This window comes from Mizuhopecten yessoensis, unplaced genomic scaffold (genome assembly GCF_002113885.1).
Source record: "Mizuhopecten yessoensis strain PY_sf001 unplaced genomic scaffold, ASM211388v2 scaffold8937, whole genome shotgun sequence".
Lineage (NCBI taxonomy): Eukaryota > Metazoa > Mollusca > Bivalvia > Pectinida > Pectinidae > Mizuhopecten > Mizuhopecten yessoensis.
Window position 1 is genome coordinate 804,921 of NW_018407797.1, and position 13,542 is coordinate 818,462.

At 34.7% G+C, this 13,542-nt stretch overlaps 1 protein-coding gene across 1 annotated transcript; it reads right to left on the reverse strand.

Annotated features, from left to right (window-relative positions):
• Positions 1-6,894: 6,894 nt before the first annotated feature.
• Positions 6,895-8,752, reverse strand: LOC110456908 (type-2 ice-structuring protein-like). The gene is made up of 2 exons (XM_021507951.1): positions 8,583-8,752; positions 6,895-7,855 (listed from the first exon to the last, which is right to left on the reverse strand). Exons 1-2 carry the CDS (start codon positions 8,740-8,742, stop codon positions 7,620-7,622), a joined length of 396 nt encoding a protein of 131 aa, XP_021363626.1. The 5' UTR covers positions 8,743-8,752; the 3' UTR covers positions 6,895-7,619.
• Between the last annotated feature and the right edge of the window lie 4,790 nt (positions 8,753-13,542).

Here is a 13,542-nt window from a genome sequence, read left to right on the forward strand (position 1 = left end):
ATAGGTTCCCATCAATGCATGATCAATTATGACGAGGAATGACATAAAAACCGAAAACTTGACACTGATTTTACTATAAAAAACAGAAAATGTATCATTTTTTCAAAGGGATGAATTAATTATCATTGGTTGTCATTATGAAAATATGCTCAAAAAGAATATCTACACAAAAGTGATCCGCATAAGAAAATAGTCCGTCATAAACAAATCAATAAATACATTAGTGACATTGTACGGAAAAAATATTGTGAGGACAACAACACCATTTGAAGCGTAAATATGCATATGGAGAAGCCAATTGTGATAAAAATGTTTAAAAAATAATGTTCATCATAGTTTTAAGGTTCATGGTGACCCTGTGCACAAATCTCATATTTGTTTACGTTAGTCACAGACCAAGAAGATGGGATCGATGACAATTGAGCCTAGATAGCATGGTGAAGCTATGTTATGTTAACTTTTTATGATTGGAGAAATAAAAGGTAGTAATATATACATGAAGATGATTTACAGTTTATCACACAGTATTTACGCGGTGGTCTTTCGATTCTATCCACGTGCTCGCGGTGCGGAAAATTGGTCTCACGACAAACCCTGAAAAACAGTTTTGATAATATATAATTATCAGCGCATAATACAGGATTCGAAAAACAGGAAGGCACCAAAAGCCATAGAGTTGAGAGATCAAATAGACGAGAAAACATTCGTTCTTTAAATACTATTGAAAATGTAAATTTATTCTTAAAATGTTCATTATATTGGAACGTATAAGAAACCTTCTAGACATGGTAATATGAAATGTATAAATTATGATAGGTAAGATATTTATTAGCAGTTTATTTAATGACTTCTGAGATGGGAGCTATTCGGAAGAAATTAGCATCTTTTTATTGTTGCGTCTGGGCTCAGAAAATGAGAACATATAACTGTAATCTACAATTTCAGTTGATCCCGGCTTATTAAATAATAAATTGAGCAGTTAAATGTATCTAATTATCAGTTTTGATTTCGGATACTACTAAAGTGGTATTAATCCGTTATTTCCATTTTTGACATTGAACATGACAAGTAGCTGAAATCAAACGAGTCTTTCTGAAATTTGACAATGTGATACACTGTGACATGCAAATGTGCTATAGGGGTTAAATTTCCCAAAGTCACTGTTACTAAAAATAGACTAAATGATATGGTCCTTAAATCGGAATCCAAATGACTTATCTTTTTGAAATCTGATATGGTGATCCTTTGATATTTAGATGTACAATAGGGGTTTACAATGTTTCTAAGATCAAGGTCACTGTTACTTAAAATACACCATTGAGTGACGATCAGGCACATGGCGGGTCCCTTGCTGACCATTCAGTGTTCTAGTTTTAGCTGTATTCCACATTCATACAGAGAATTACAACATATGTGGAAACGTTAAATTTTATCTTATGGTTGATTTCATTTTGTACTGGACGTTAAGCCTTAAAACAAATCATTTTCGGTGTTTCTCATTTCACGTTAGTTACTCATGATTGATTTTAACCTTTAATAATGAAACACGTGTTTTACAATTACGCGCTCTCGGTATTAAGGTAATGGGATTGTGTCACCATTTTTCAGTAGAATTTCTTCAAATTTTGTAGTTATTTTGCTTTGAAGTAAAGAATTTTTTCTGCCACAAAAAATTTAGGTTGTCAAAATTTTAAGGATTTTAATTGGAATGTGAAAAGGAGTGAATTTTGAAAAAAAATGAAAGACACAATTTTTTGCAAAATAATGTCAATAAAAATGATACTGACATAGATTAGTATTGCATTAATGTCAATTTAATAAATGCTGAAATTATGTAAATTTAATTATCTATAAACGATTAAAAATTGACATTTTATAATAAAACCATATACACATAGTAATTGCATGTAAGAGTTATCTTTCTTGAAAAACTTCACAGTTATAGGTAGCCGGTTTCCTAAAGTACAGAAAAATGGACACATGTGACTCATTGATAAAAAAAACTGAATTAATAGCTGGATTACTTTGAAATACTTTAATATTGAGAAAACACACTGTTCTGTCAATAATAAACATACAATATTCATCAGTTTAATATTTAACATTAGAATATGCGGAAAGTGTGATACTGTCTCCCTACATTGGATTTTCAACTAGGGATGTACTTCCTATTTCCGTTTATCAATACACTCCTATGACCTTAAGCGTGGCTACCTGGTACTGCACCAGGATTACAATAAAGCACATATAGTTGGAATAATGATCGCTGCAGTGATTGATATTCCTCACGTTAATGCTTAGGTCAAATTTCAGTCGATTTCCGGAAAGGAGCCCGGGCGATAAGTTTTTTGGCCAAAATCGGCCGGTAAGCCGGAAAACCGTAACGACAGCCGCACGAACATCCTCCGGCTACCGTACGTCAGCCCGGCCATCGTCAGATGAGGTATTCTTGCGATAGTCTTACGGGCTCCCTACGGTATCCTTCAGATGTCCGTTCGATTAAATCCGGCAAATTGGTTGCTGGGACCGTGAGGTGCCCGTATCTAATGTGACCATACTCATGGCAAATCCCACCAGACATCGAAAAAAAGTCCCCGGCGCCCGGGACGCTGGGACGCCGGCCAATTCCTACTTCCCGGCTGGCGATGGGCGCAATTGTGACTAAAGCATAAACATGAGCAGGTCAATGAAGTCTTCTTGGACACCTTCCGAGTGATCACAAATATGATCTCCTCGTGAAAGGTGGGGGATCGATACTGACGGAAATTCTCGCAGATTCACGTTTTCCTGTTGAATGATTAATGCTAGAAAATGACCGATAGTGTGCATGAAAGTAAGAACAGCAGGGACTAGAAAACCATTCCTATAAGTATATTTTTTTTTTATTAATAATCATCCACCTTGTGCGTCTCATACAATACGGTGTTATGGCAGCCGGTACATGCTGGTTCTAAAGGTTACGAGCGACGCCATGCACGCTCGACCAGAACGAGGGGATTAACTGAAGATACTGTTTATTGGAATCGACTGCTGCATATGATTAAGATTTTTTTTATTTTTCTCCGATGGAGTGTCGTCCTAAACAATGGAAATTATATGTTGACGATATCTTGAAAGTAGTCAAAACAGGCGAGGTAAACAACCTATCAACTCACCTGAACAAGGCGGATGATGCAGGCTCTATAAAATTTACATCTGGATACCCTTATCGTAAGAAGAGCTGGTATGCAGATAACACACGCACACATGCAATTACCTCAACTTAAATTCACACTTCCCATTGCATCAGAGGTTGCGGACAGTTCTCACTCTCCCGTTCTCTTGACTGCCTGCAGTATATCGGAGTGTTATTGGGCGACATGAGAGACACCGGTCATACATAAGTTTTTTTCAAATCCTGTTTGTGATCAAAACAAACTTCGCCTTTAACTTTGTAATATTACTAATTCAAGAATACGTAGAAGCATCAACAAAAGAATTTGAACAAAATTTTGAAACATTATTGGGAAAGAATCTTTTTTAAAAAATCTCTAAATTATTGAAACAAACATGATTATTACTAATTTATCACCGAACAAGAAATTGGCTTGAACACAGAATCGGGGCCCGTATTCACAAAACTGTTCTCATGCTCAATCACGGATTTTGTACTCAACCCCAATTTCTTGTTCCGGCTATAAATTCATAAGAAAAACTAATTCTGTCGATAGTTTGGGAAAACATTGAAGAAACTTTAAGCAAAAAAATGTTTTCAATTTTTATATTTGACGTTTTGATCATTTGACATGATTTAAGTGAGTTACAAGAAATCAGGTTTGAGCACAGAATCCATGCTTGAGCGTGAGAACAGTTTCATGAATAAACATCGATTTTTAATCGACAGTATACAACCCTTCTTCAACGTGAACTGAACGATGTCTTACATAAGCATTGGCAAACACCTGAAGGGTTAAGTTTGGCGGAATAAGTCTTTGGTTGATCACACATTTGTTGACTTAATTTCAACAGCTAGCGGGGACACACTGTATACCATTTTAAGAGGATCTGTTTTTGTATTTTACGAAACTTAATTTATGAAAAAAGGGTTATTTTGTTGGTTACGGGAGGTAAGACGCACCGAGGGTTAACCCTAACCCTACCCGATCGCTTTTTATTTTTAATTTCACATTCAGATGCATCGATCATGCTTTGTCATCCATTAACTTGCATTTTTTTTTCTGAAACATAAAACTCAATATTAAAGATGTTATAGACTTTTTTCTTTGGTTATCTTACAGTAAACCGGGAAATGTTCGCCGCAGTTTAACTTTCCACAATGAGGGCGAATTTATCATGACAGCGAATATTAGTACACAAAAGGATATATAGATATTAACTTTACGTGAAGGACGAAATTAACACTAAGCAAACATGGATTGTATTGGCAAAGGGTGAATATTTGACTAGGCGAAGGTCTCTCGGTATACAGTATGATAAACGTGTATAACATAATTCGTTTTTAAGTAAGAAGATGTGATAAACGTAAAAATATATATTTCGTTTCTTCAGTAAGAGAATATGATAAACGGGTATCACATAATTTCGTTTTTAAGTAAGAGAATGTGATAAACGTAAAAATATATGTTTCGTTTCTTCAGTAAGAGAATATGATAAAAGTGAAGAACATAATTTCGTTTTTCAGCAAGAGAATGTGATAAACGTAAAAATATATATTTCGTTTCTTCAGTCAGAGAATATGATAAACATGTATAACATAATTTCGTTTTTAAGTAAGAGAATGTGATAAACGTAAAAATATATGTTTCGTTTCTTCAGTAAGAGAATATGATAAACGGGTATCACATAATTTCGTTTTTAAGTAAGAGAATGTGATAAACGTGAAAATATATATTTCGTTTCTTCAGTAAGAGAATATGATGAACGTGTATAACATAATTCGTTTTTAAGTAAGAGAATGTGATAAACGTGAAAATATATATTTCGTTTCTTCAGTAAGAGAATATGATGAACGTGTATAACATAATTCGTTTTTAAGTAAGAAGATGTGATAAACGTAAAAATATATATTTCGTTTCTTCAGTCAGAGAATATGATAAACATGTATAACATAATTTCGTTTTTAAGTAAGAGAATGTGATAAACGTGAAAATATATATTTCGTTTCTTCAGTAAGAGAATATGATAAAAGTGAAGAACATAATTTCGTTTTTCAGCAAGAGAATGTGATAAACGTAAAAATATATATTTCGTTTCTTCAGTCAGAGAATATGATAAACATGTATAACATAATTTCGTTTTTAAGTAAGAGAATGTGATAAACGTGAAAATATATATTTCGTTTCTTCAGTAAGAGAATATGATAAAAGTGAAGAACATAATTTCGTTTTTCAGCAAGAGAATGTGATAAACGTAAAAATATATATTTCGTTTCTTCAGTCAGAGAATATGATAAACATGTATAACATAATTTCGTTTTTAAGTAAGAGAATGTGATAAACGTAAAAATATATATTTCGTTTCTTCAGTCAGAGAATATGATAAACATGTATAACATAATTTCGTTTTTAAGTAAGAGAATGTGATAAACGTAAAAATATATATTTCGTTTCTTCAGTAAGAGAATATGATAAACGGGTATCACATAATTTCGTTTTTAAGTAAGAGAATGTGATAAACGTAAAAATATATATTTCGTTTCTTCAGTAAGAGAATATGATAAAAGTGATGAACATAATTTCGTTTTTCAGCAAGAGAATGTGATAAACGTAAAAATATATATTTCGTTTCTTCAGTCAGAGAATATGATAAACATGTATAACATAATTTCGTTTTTAAGTAAGAGAATATGATAAACGTAAAAATATATATTTCGTTTCTTCAGTCAGAGAATATGATAAACATGTATAACATAATTTCGTTTTTAAGTAAGAGAATGTGATAAACGTGAAAATATATATTTCGTTTCTTCAGTAAGAGAATATGATAAAAGTGATGAACATAATTTCGTTTTTCAGCAAGAGAATGTGATAAACGTAAAAATATATATTTCGTTTCTTCAGTAATAGAATATGATAAACGTGTATAACATAATTCGTTTTTAAGTAAGAAGATGTGATAAACGTAAAAATATATATTTCGTTTCTTCAGTAAGAGAATATGATAAAAGTGATGAACATAATTTCGTTTTTCAGCAAGAGAATGTGATAAACGTAAAAATATATATTTCGTTTCTTCAGTAAGAGAATATGATAAACGTGAAGAACATAATTTCGTTTTCCAGTAAGAGCATATCAACCTCGCCTACTGTTGATACGCTACTCACAAGTCCGTATTGTTGGACAAGGAAACAAGTATAATTGTCCGAATTCAAGTATGTTTAATGGCAATGACACGGATATACAATTTAATCCACAAAATGATAATTATTGCACAGCAGTTTGAGGTGGTCCCTATCAGAACTAGTTCGGGGGCTCAAAATATCGCGCTAACAAGCGTAGTTTCACATTTCGGTGAATTATGCATTTTTTTCCTTTTCGGGAAATGAAATAAAATACCATTTTTTTTTTAATCTTCATTATGTGACAGAAAACGGATATTTCTTTTATTTATATCAATATATTAACGGAGATTATAATCCATGCTCTTAATATTCGTTCCGTTTGGGTGTTTAATTATGTGTCATATCTAGTAACCGCGAATATAGCAAAATTGAACTCCCCGTGAAAATTAGTAACTAAAAAAGTAGTGTACATACTTAATCATCCCAACCTTGTTGTCAGTTATGTTCTCATTCAATCGGGGTCAATATAGATCAGCAATAGTAATATACAACTGTCAGGGATGCTTTGTTTTGATGTCGATTTCGTATCGATTTTAATTGCGAGCTCGTTCGATGCCATTGTAGCCTACTGTTTTACGTTACACACAGCTAGTCATATAGGACATTATTTCTGGATTGCATCATTAGACAAATTTGAGTGTATAATTGATCAGTACAAGATTACAAGTGGAGCCAGTAAAAGTCGGACATGAACACTGATGCGCAGTATTGTTATGACATGTAAACTTAATTTCTTGTAAAACAATTATGAAACAAGTTTTTGCTTTTATTTATCACTTTTTTTGGCACGGATATTAGCACTGATGTGGTCTTATTGTGGGAGGAAACCGGAGTACCTGGAGAGAAAAACCCCGCGGTAGACAGGTGAGCTCAAACCTTTTCATGTCCGATCGGGGAATCGAACCGGCCGCCTTGGTGAAAGTTAAGTGTGCTATCCTCTGCAATACCCGACCATCGTACAGTATTGTAACCTTCAGTCAGTAATCACAAGTTGTTTCTGACTTAGATTTTGATATTACTTTCATTCATTATAAACGTTTCCTTGGGATCCTTACTCATTTAAACAATTTACACATTTATAGATGGTTGAAGAAAACCAGAGTGTCCAGAGAAAAAACACCGACCCACGCCAAGTACCTGGCGACTGTCTCGTGTAATAGACCTCGAACCCGCGACCCAGTGATGGAGGGCTAGTGATTGTACACGTACAGATGCCTTAACAACTCGGCCTCCATGACCCCTACTTGTAGGTAGAGTCCATGTACAGTGAAATATGCAACTAAAAGTATTCACAAGCGAAGTAAATATGAATGATGCTATCGGGACAATTTCTGTCGTCCATGCACATATGCGGAAACTCCAGGACTGCACAACGCTGTCCGAGGTTATTTGATTGGTCGCCATTGGGTTCGTTTGGACAGAAGGGTGACATGTCTTCCAGAGGAGTCCCATCATGCCACACCCACGGTCCTATTATACTCTCTGCTCGTAGACCTATCGCCACTCTGTTATATCCTGTGGTGATATGAAATAGAACGTGTAACATGAGCTTATATTTAACAAGAATCGATCAAAATGGCCGGGAAAAGATTCCTATATAGTAGAAATAAATCCGTTCAAAATCTTTAATCGTTGGAAGGAAAGCGTATACAATTTGATCAGAATCCAGCTTTACTGATGAATGATGGTGATGGAGCCTACTAAGTGTCAAGGAAATGTGATGAAAATTCTGGGGGTTCGGGTGGTTGGTGGCGGCGGTTTCGGCAAGATTCAAATATAAAAAAACTCTTAAACTTCACACTTTTTCTCTACTGCTGCGCCATAGATCCAAACGAGAAGTTTCTTGAAAATATCTTGAGCTATTCAATGATTTGACACATGACATATTTCCGTGACCTCGTGGAAGGGGATACGAATCAAGAGTACGTGAAATACTTTCTAGTCAAAGTGTTTCCATCTTAATGCCTAAAATTATATCTCAGTCAAAATTTATGTTGAGAAAAAAAAGTCTGCACACACAGGTATCGCTTCGTTCCAGTGTATTGAATGAAAACCTCGCAATCTATATTTGATATGAGAAATAGCAACACCACTTTGCGCTAATGGCCATGCATTTACTTAAACGGAGTCCCCGACACTGAAGCTTCACTTACAGAAACATGAAGATAATGAGATATTTGCTCGTATCGTTTTAATAGGATTGTAACATCGAGTCTGGTATGATTGACATGTGTTGACATACCTGACATGCGAGTGTCGAGATATTGGTGAAAATGATCGAAGTTATCATCTGTGTCGAGGCTAATGAGATTCCCTCCCAGACAGTGACACGTCGAACTCGCCGCGTCGATCGATGTTGTCGTTGGCCCAATAAAGGCCAGACACGTGTTATTGTCCCACATAAGCACATCGTGATCTGAAAGCATAATCATCCCCGAATATTTTTTTTATTTTTTTTTACAGCAATATCTTTCTATAATCAGAATTAAAACTAATTATTGCTATCATACCTCATTGAGCCATATATGATTTCACCAACTTCATATGACATTGCACACATTATGTAGTTTAAATGATGTCATACGAAACGAGAATGTTTGTATTCCTCTATTATTACTTCCATCACATATGCATGTTACCAGATCCTTTACAGGTTTCTAGCCTATACGATTTGACCAAAATGATTCCTAGCCTCACAGAAGTGACAAGAAAAGTGGTTAATATGTCATGCTACATGAAAACAAAGTTAAGACCCATAGAAAATAGACCCCCGTTTCATTTTTTTTAAACATCAGAATTAGGCAGGTCGTAGACTTGCATCTGAACGTAGAATCCCTCAGTATTAGATGTTAACCCGTTGTCAGTATAATATGACCGGATGTAATACTGTGCTTGTGCCTTCTACATGGTAGCATGTTTTGCAAAATTGCGTTCCGAAGTAATTATTACCAAGCACAGACGAATACCAGCAACCTCATACAGTAATGCAGTTCTATGAGCACTGTAGTCCCATTACCCTACCTCATCGGGGGTTATGCCCTATGTGCTATTTTAAACAACGATCTAACTTCATATAGATACATTGCCTTTAGAGATAGACATATATGCTATCCCTAATCTTGCGTTCCTTAGCGTCTATTTATCAATGGGACCGGAAACCCAAATACTGAATCACATTGGAGCAAGACAAACATTTCATGCGTTTTTAGTTCTTTTGTTCTTTTTGTTTTTGTTTTGCATGCTGTGCATTGTATACTTGGTAACTATAAATACATTTAAGCTTCTATTTAAATTCTTCCAATGTGACGCACAGGCCGAGAGAGACTTGCAAGGTTAAGCCTGTTTTAGCCATAGAAAATAACCTTAAAGGAGCTGACGAAATTCCTCATATTATGCCAGTGAAATACAGCAGAAGCTGATGCGTAAGCACATCTCACATCCAACTGTACGTACGTGCGCGTGCAAATTCATTCTCACGTGTATTTGTCTGTTTAATTACGTTTTCAGTTTAATTTCATATTGTGTAAATGACATTACTGATGTTCTTGCCATTATGAATACAAGTCAGCTAGTAATATTCGGAACAATTACGCACTTCAAAAGAACAAGAAATACTAACTTAAATAATGGGTAAATTTGGCGTCCGTTTCTTTGCAAACTATTTATAAATTATCACACTGTATTTTCAGGGTTTGTCGTGAGATAAATTTTCTCATCGCGAGCACGTGGATAAATCGAGAGGCTACCGTAAGTGCATGGGGTCGAAATTTTATCTATGTGCGAGCGATGAGAAAATTATTCGAACGACAAACACTGAATATACTGTATGATAAACTATTAATCATCTACATACTACCTTATATGTTTCTCCATTTAAAAAAACTCAAATAAACACCATGTTTTCCAAATGAATTCTAAGCTCAATGGTCAACGATCGCCTGTGACAAACGTAAACAAATAGAAGTTTTCCGCGGAGGAATACAAGAAACCTTAAAACTACGTAGAATAAATATTTTTCAAACAATCCTATCGTCATTGGCTTTTCCATATGCATATTTACACGTATTTACAGATTTTTCCGTAACTTTGTATTGATATGTTAATGACGGAATATGTTCTTACGCGGATGACATTTGTGTTGACACAATTTCCGGTTTCGGACGTTATCTGGCGCAAACAGACATTATCTTTTGAGAAAATACGTTCCCAAGTGCTGGGGAATGGAAAAATACGTTCTCAAGTTCTTCTCAAGTTGTTCTCAGGTCGTTCTCAACTTCTTTTCATACTGACAACCAATGATAATGAATTGATCAAGCTACCGGTAGGTGGTATTAAGTAGTATATAGATGATAAAACACTTAATTTCATTAAGCACCATCGTTTCAAAGTTTGAATGAAATCCTGGTAAGTAACAATCATGCTATTCAATTCATATATAAATTTAATAAATCACACCCAGATTCTCTGTCAAATGGCAAACGCAGACTTTGTAGTGTGCAACCTGAAATATAGGTACGGATGCAACGAATTCGTACTGATTTACTTACAACCCTTTTCATATATTTCTCAAATAACAAAGACGGTTCAATGAGAATAAAACACTTTCACAGAATATCGCTACCGTGGTACAAAAACACTGTGTTAACGCCTATATGTTGTTAACATTTATACCCCGTTCTTCTCATAGCTGCATTTTTATGCGGCACCTTTTAACATGAAATACGTCACAATGCCATTTGTATGTAAACATCCAAACAGATTTTTGACAAATGATGTTAACCTTTATTCAAGCAAGGGTTTTCAATAAGATGGGTAAATGAAACCGGTTATATTTTGTATTTTAATTGCACCCAACTTGTTAATGCAGTGTCCTCTTGAAATAAGGCAATTGCAAAAGGAATGTAACTAGAGTTCTATTTTGGCATCGTCCTAGAGTTATCGTAGTCAGCAAGCAATCATTAATAGTATACTTACCTAACGCTGCAAGACACCCTTTAGATTTCCTTAAACATCCTGGGAGGGTAACTGCCGTTGTCATTGGTTGTTCGGCAGTGGGATTCTCAGCCGTGGTAAGCACATGTACAGTGGTTGGTTGTTCGGAAGTGGGATTCTCAGCCGTGATAAACACAGTGGTTGGTTGTTCGGAAGTGGGATTCTCAGGTGTGCAAAGTGCCGTTTTAGGATGCAGTTTTTTTGGCTGAATGGGTGAATACAACACATTTTTCGAGGTCAGCTGTCTAATGCCTGACGGACTTTTTGGAATTATCACTAAAAGTGAACAAGTCTGGTCACATGGGTTATGAAAGAACGATTTACAAGCTGTTTCCCTTCCTACACAAAAGGCAGAACAATGTACTAATGATAAATTGTTGAACGTGTTGATGACATCTTCCAGAACTGGTTGGTATCCACGGAAACAGTCGTTCTTGTAATAACGTTCTGATAATGTTGCACATATGGAATCTACAACGGAACATAATATCTAATGTGAACTCATATTTAGATTTAACTGAAAAATGAAAACCGACTGAAGATTGTTTATTATTCATAATCTAAAATACCTAGAGACAAAAAATAAAATGAAATATAACATAGTGAGAATCACTGCAATTAGTGTGTAATAATACATAATATGCTTTATGAATCATTTTAGACGATTTACATTTTTTTAAAGTTTCAATATATGTAATATATGAACAAAAACAATATGTAAAAAGAATCATAGCAAATATACTAACACATGTAATAGCAATTAACAGCAGGCTAGCATACATTGTAGCTGCCTACAGTAATCTTGCATTTAGTATACTTACCTAAGGCCAGTGTAATTAAAAGCAGAGAAAGTACCGACATTTTCGTGCTGACTGTCCTCCTTGCAATTAACACAAGTAATAGCTACATATCCGATACATCATGCTTTAATTATACCTAATTTATCAATTTTATGGTTTTGTATACATACCGTCGATGATGAAATCGATGCATAACTTAATGAATACTTTTACTTCATACCCCTTCAGTTCTCCTTTTTTAATGAGCGACGGAAATGAAAAAAAACCTATTACTATGCGTCATCTAGTTTTAATCAATTTTTATCAGCAGCCGTTATCATATGAACAGATCCCTCATATCAGTCGATGATGGTTGGTTTGCATTCTAATGACTGATATCGTTGGCTACTTTTAATTATTTAATACGACGCCAAGCAATTTTTGTAAATGATTATACATTTAAGGTCCTTGTCTATGGATTTGTTACCGTAAGGAATACCTGATGAAGTGCCATAATGATAACCAAATCATAAAGGGCTTCCGCGTAAACAAAAGTGTACTTTTCTAGAGACAATATACATTATGAAAGAACCACGACTTCTCTTATTAGCTCGTAAATATTCATCAATTATGGACTTTTGAGTAAATATGTGGCTACATGAAGCTGTTCATATCGGTCAATATGCCTCTCTCGGATCCATATAATCACATTTTTACCGAAATAAAAATTTGTAATGGTCATGTTAGATGCTAAATGATGTTATAATACTTTTTCTAAAACAAATATGGAAATTGTACGGAGGAAAGTACTGCGTTTGACCGAAAGCGTTGTGATGTCATAATTGAAATTATATCATAAAATGAATATTAACCTGATGTTTCTAAAGCTTGTAAAACCGAGCCAATATCGCTAATCACCGACCACTACGTGATAATGCCAGATCCAGCCAATGAGAATGTTGGGGAAATGTGTGTCATCTAATGTTGCTATCGGAGATTTTGAGTCGCACATCGGCTACCATACCGATTGGTTTATCAAGCTGTGTAATTACACTAATGGAATAAACAAACTAAGCTCATATACACACCGGGTATTCCGATACCACGAACAAGAACACTGTATCTTTAGATGACCTGACTTGCTCCTATTGTTTTGATTCTTTAATACTGTATGGCAAAATAAATTCGTTGTGTGTAAACATTCGTGGTTTTGGTGGCTGCTATTAACCACGAAAATTAATACTACTGTTTGCTATTATCCACGAAAGTTTATACCACAAAACTATCAAAATAGCTTCAAACCACGAAAGAAAGTAATCACGAACATTTCGTGTTATACAGTAGTGATAAGTGTACGTATTTTACTATTTGTTCACTGTTTGAAGCAGCACTCTCAATTAAAATCGTTTTAATTTGTTACTAGTCTGATAA

Excerpts from the sequence above, each read along its gene's own strand:
- LOC110456908 (XM_021507951.1), bottom strand. The coding sequence starts at position 8,742 with ATGTGGGACAATAACACGTGTCTGGCCTTTATTGGGCCAACGACAACA. Across the intron at positions 7,856-8,582 it reads TCTCGACACTCGCATGTCAG|GATATAACAGAGTGGCGATA; the intron begins GTATGTCAACAC and ends ATATCACCACAG.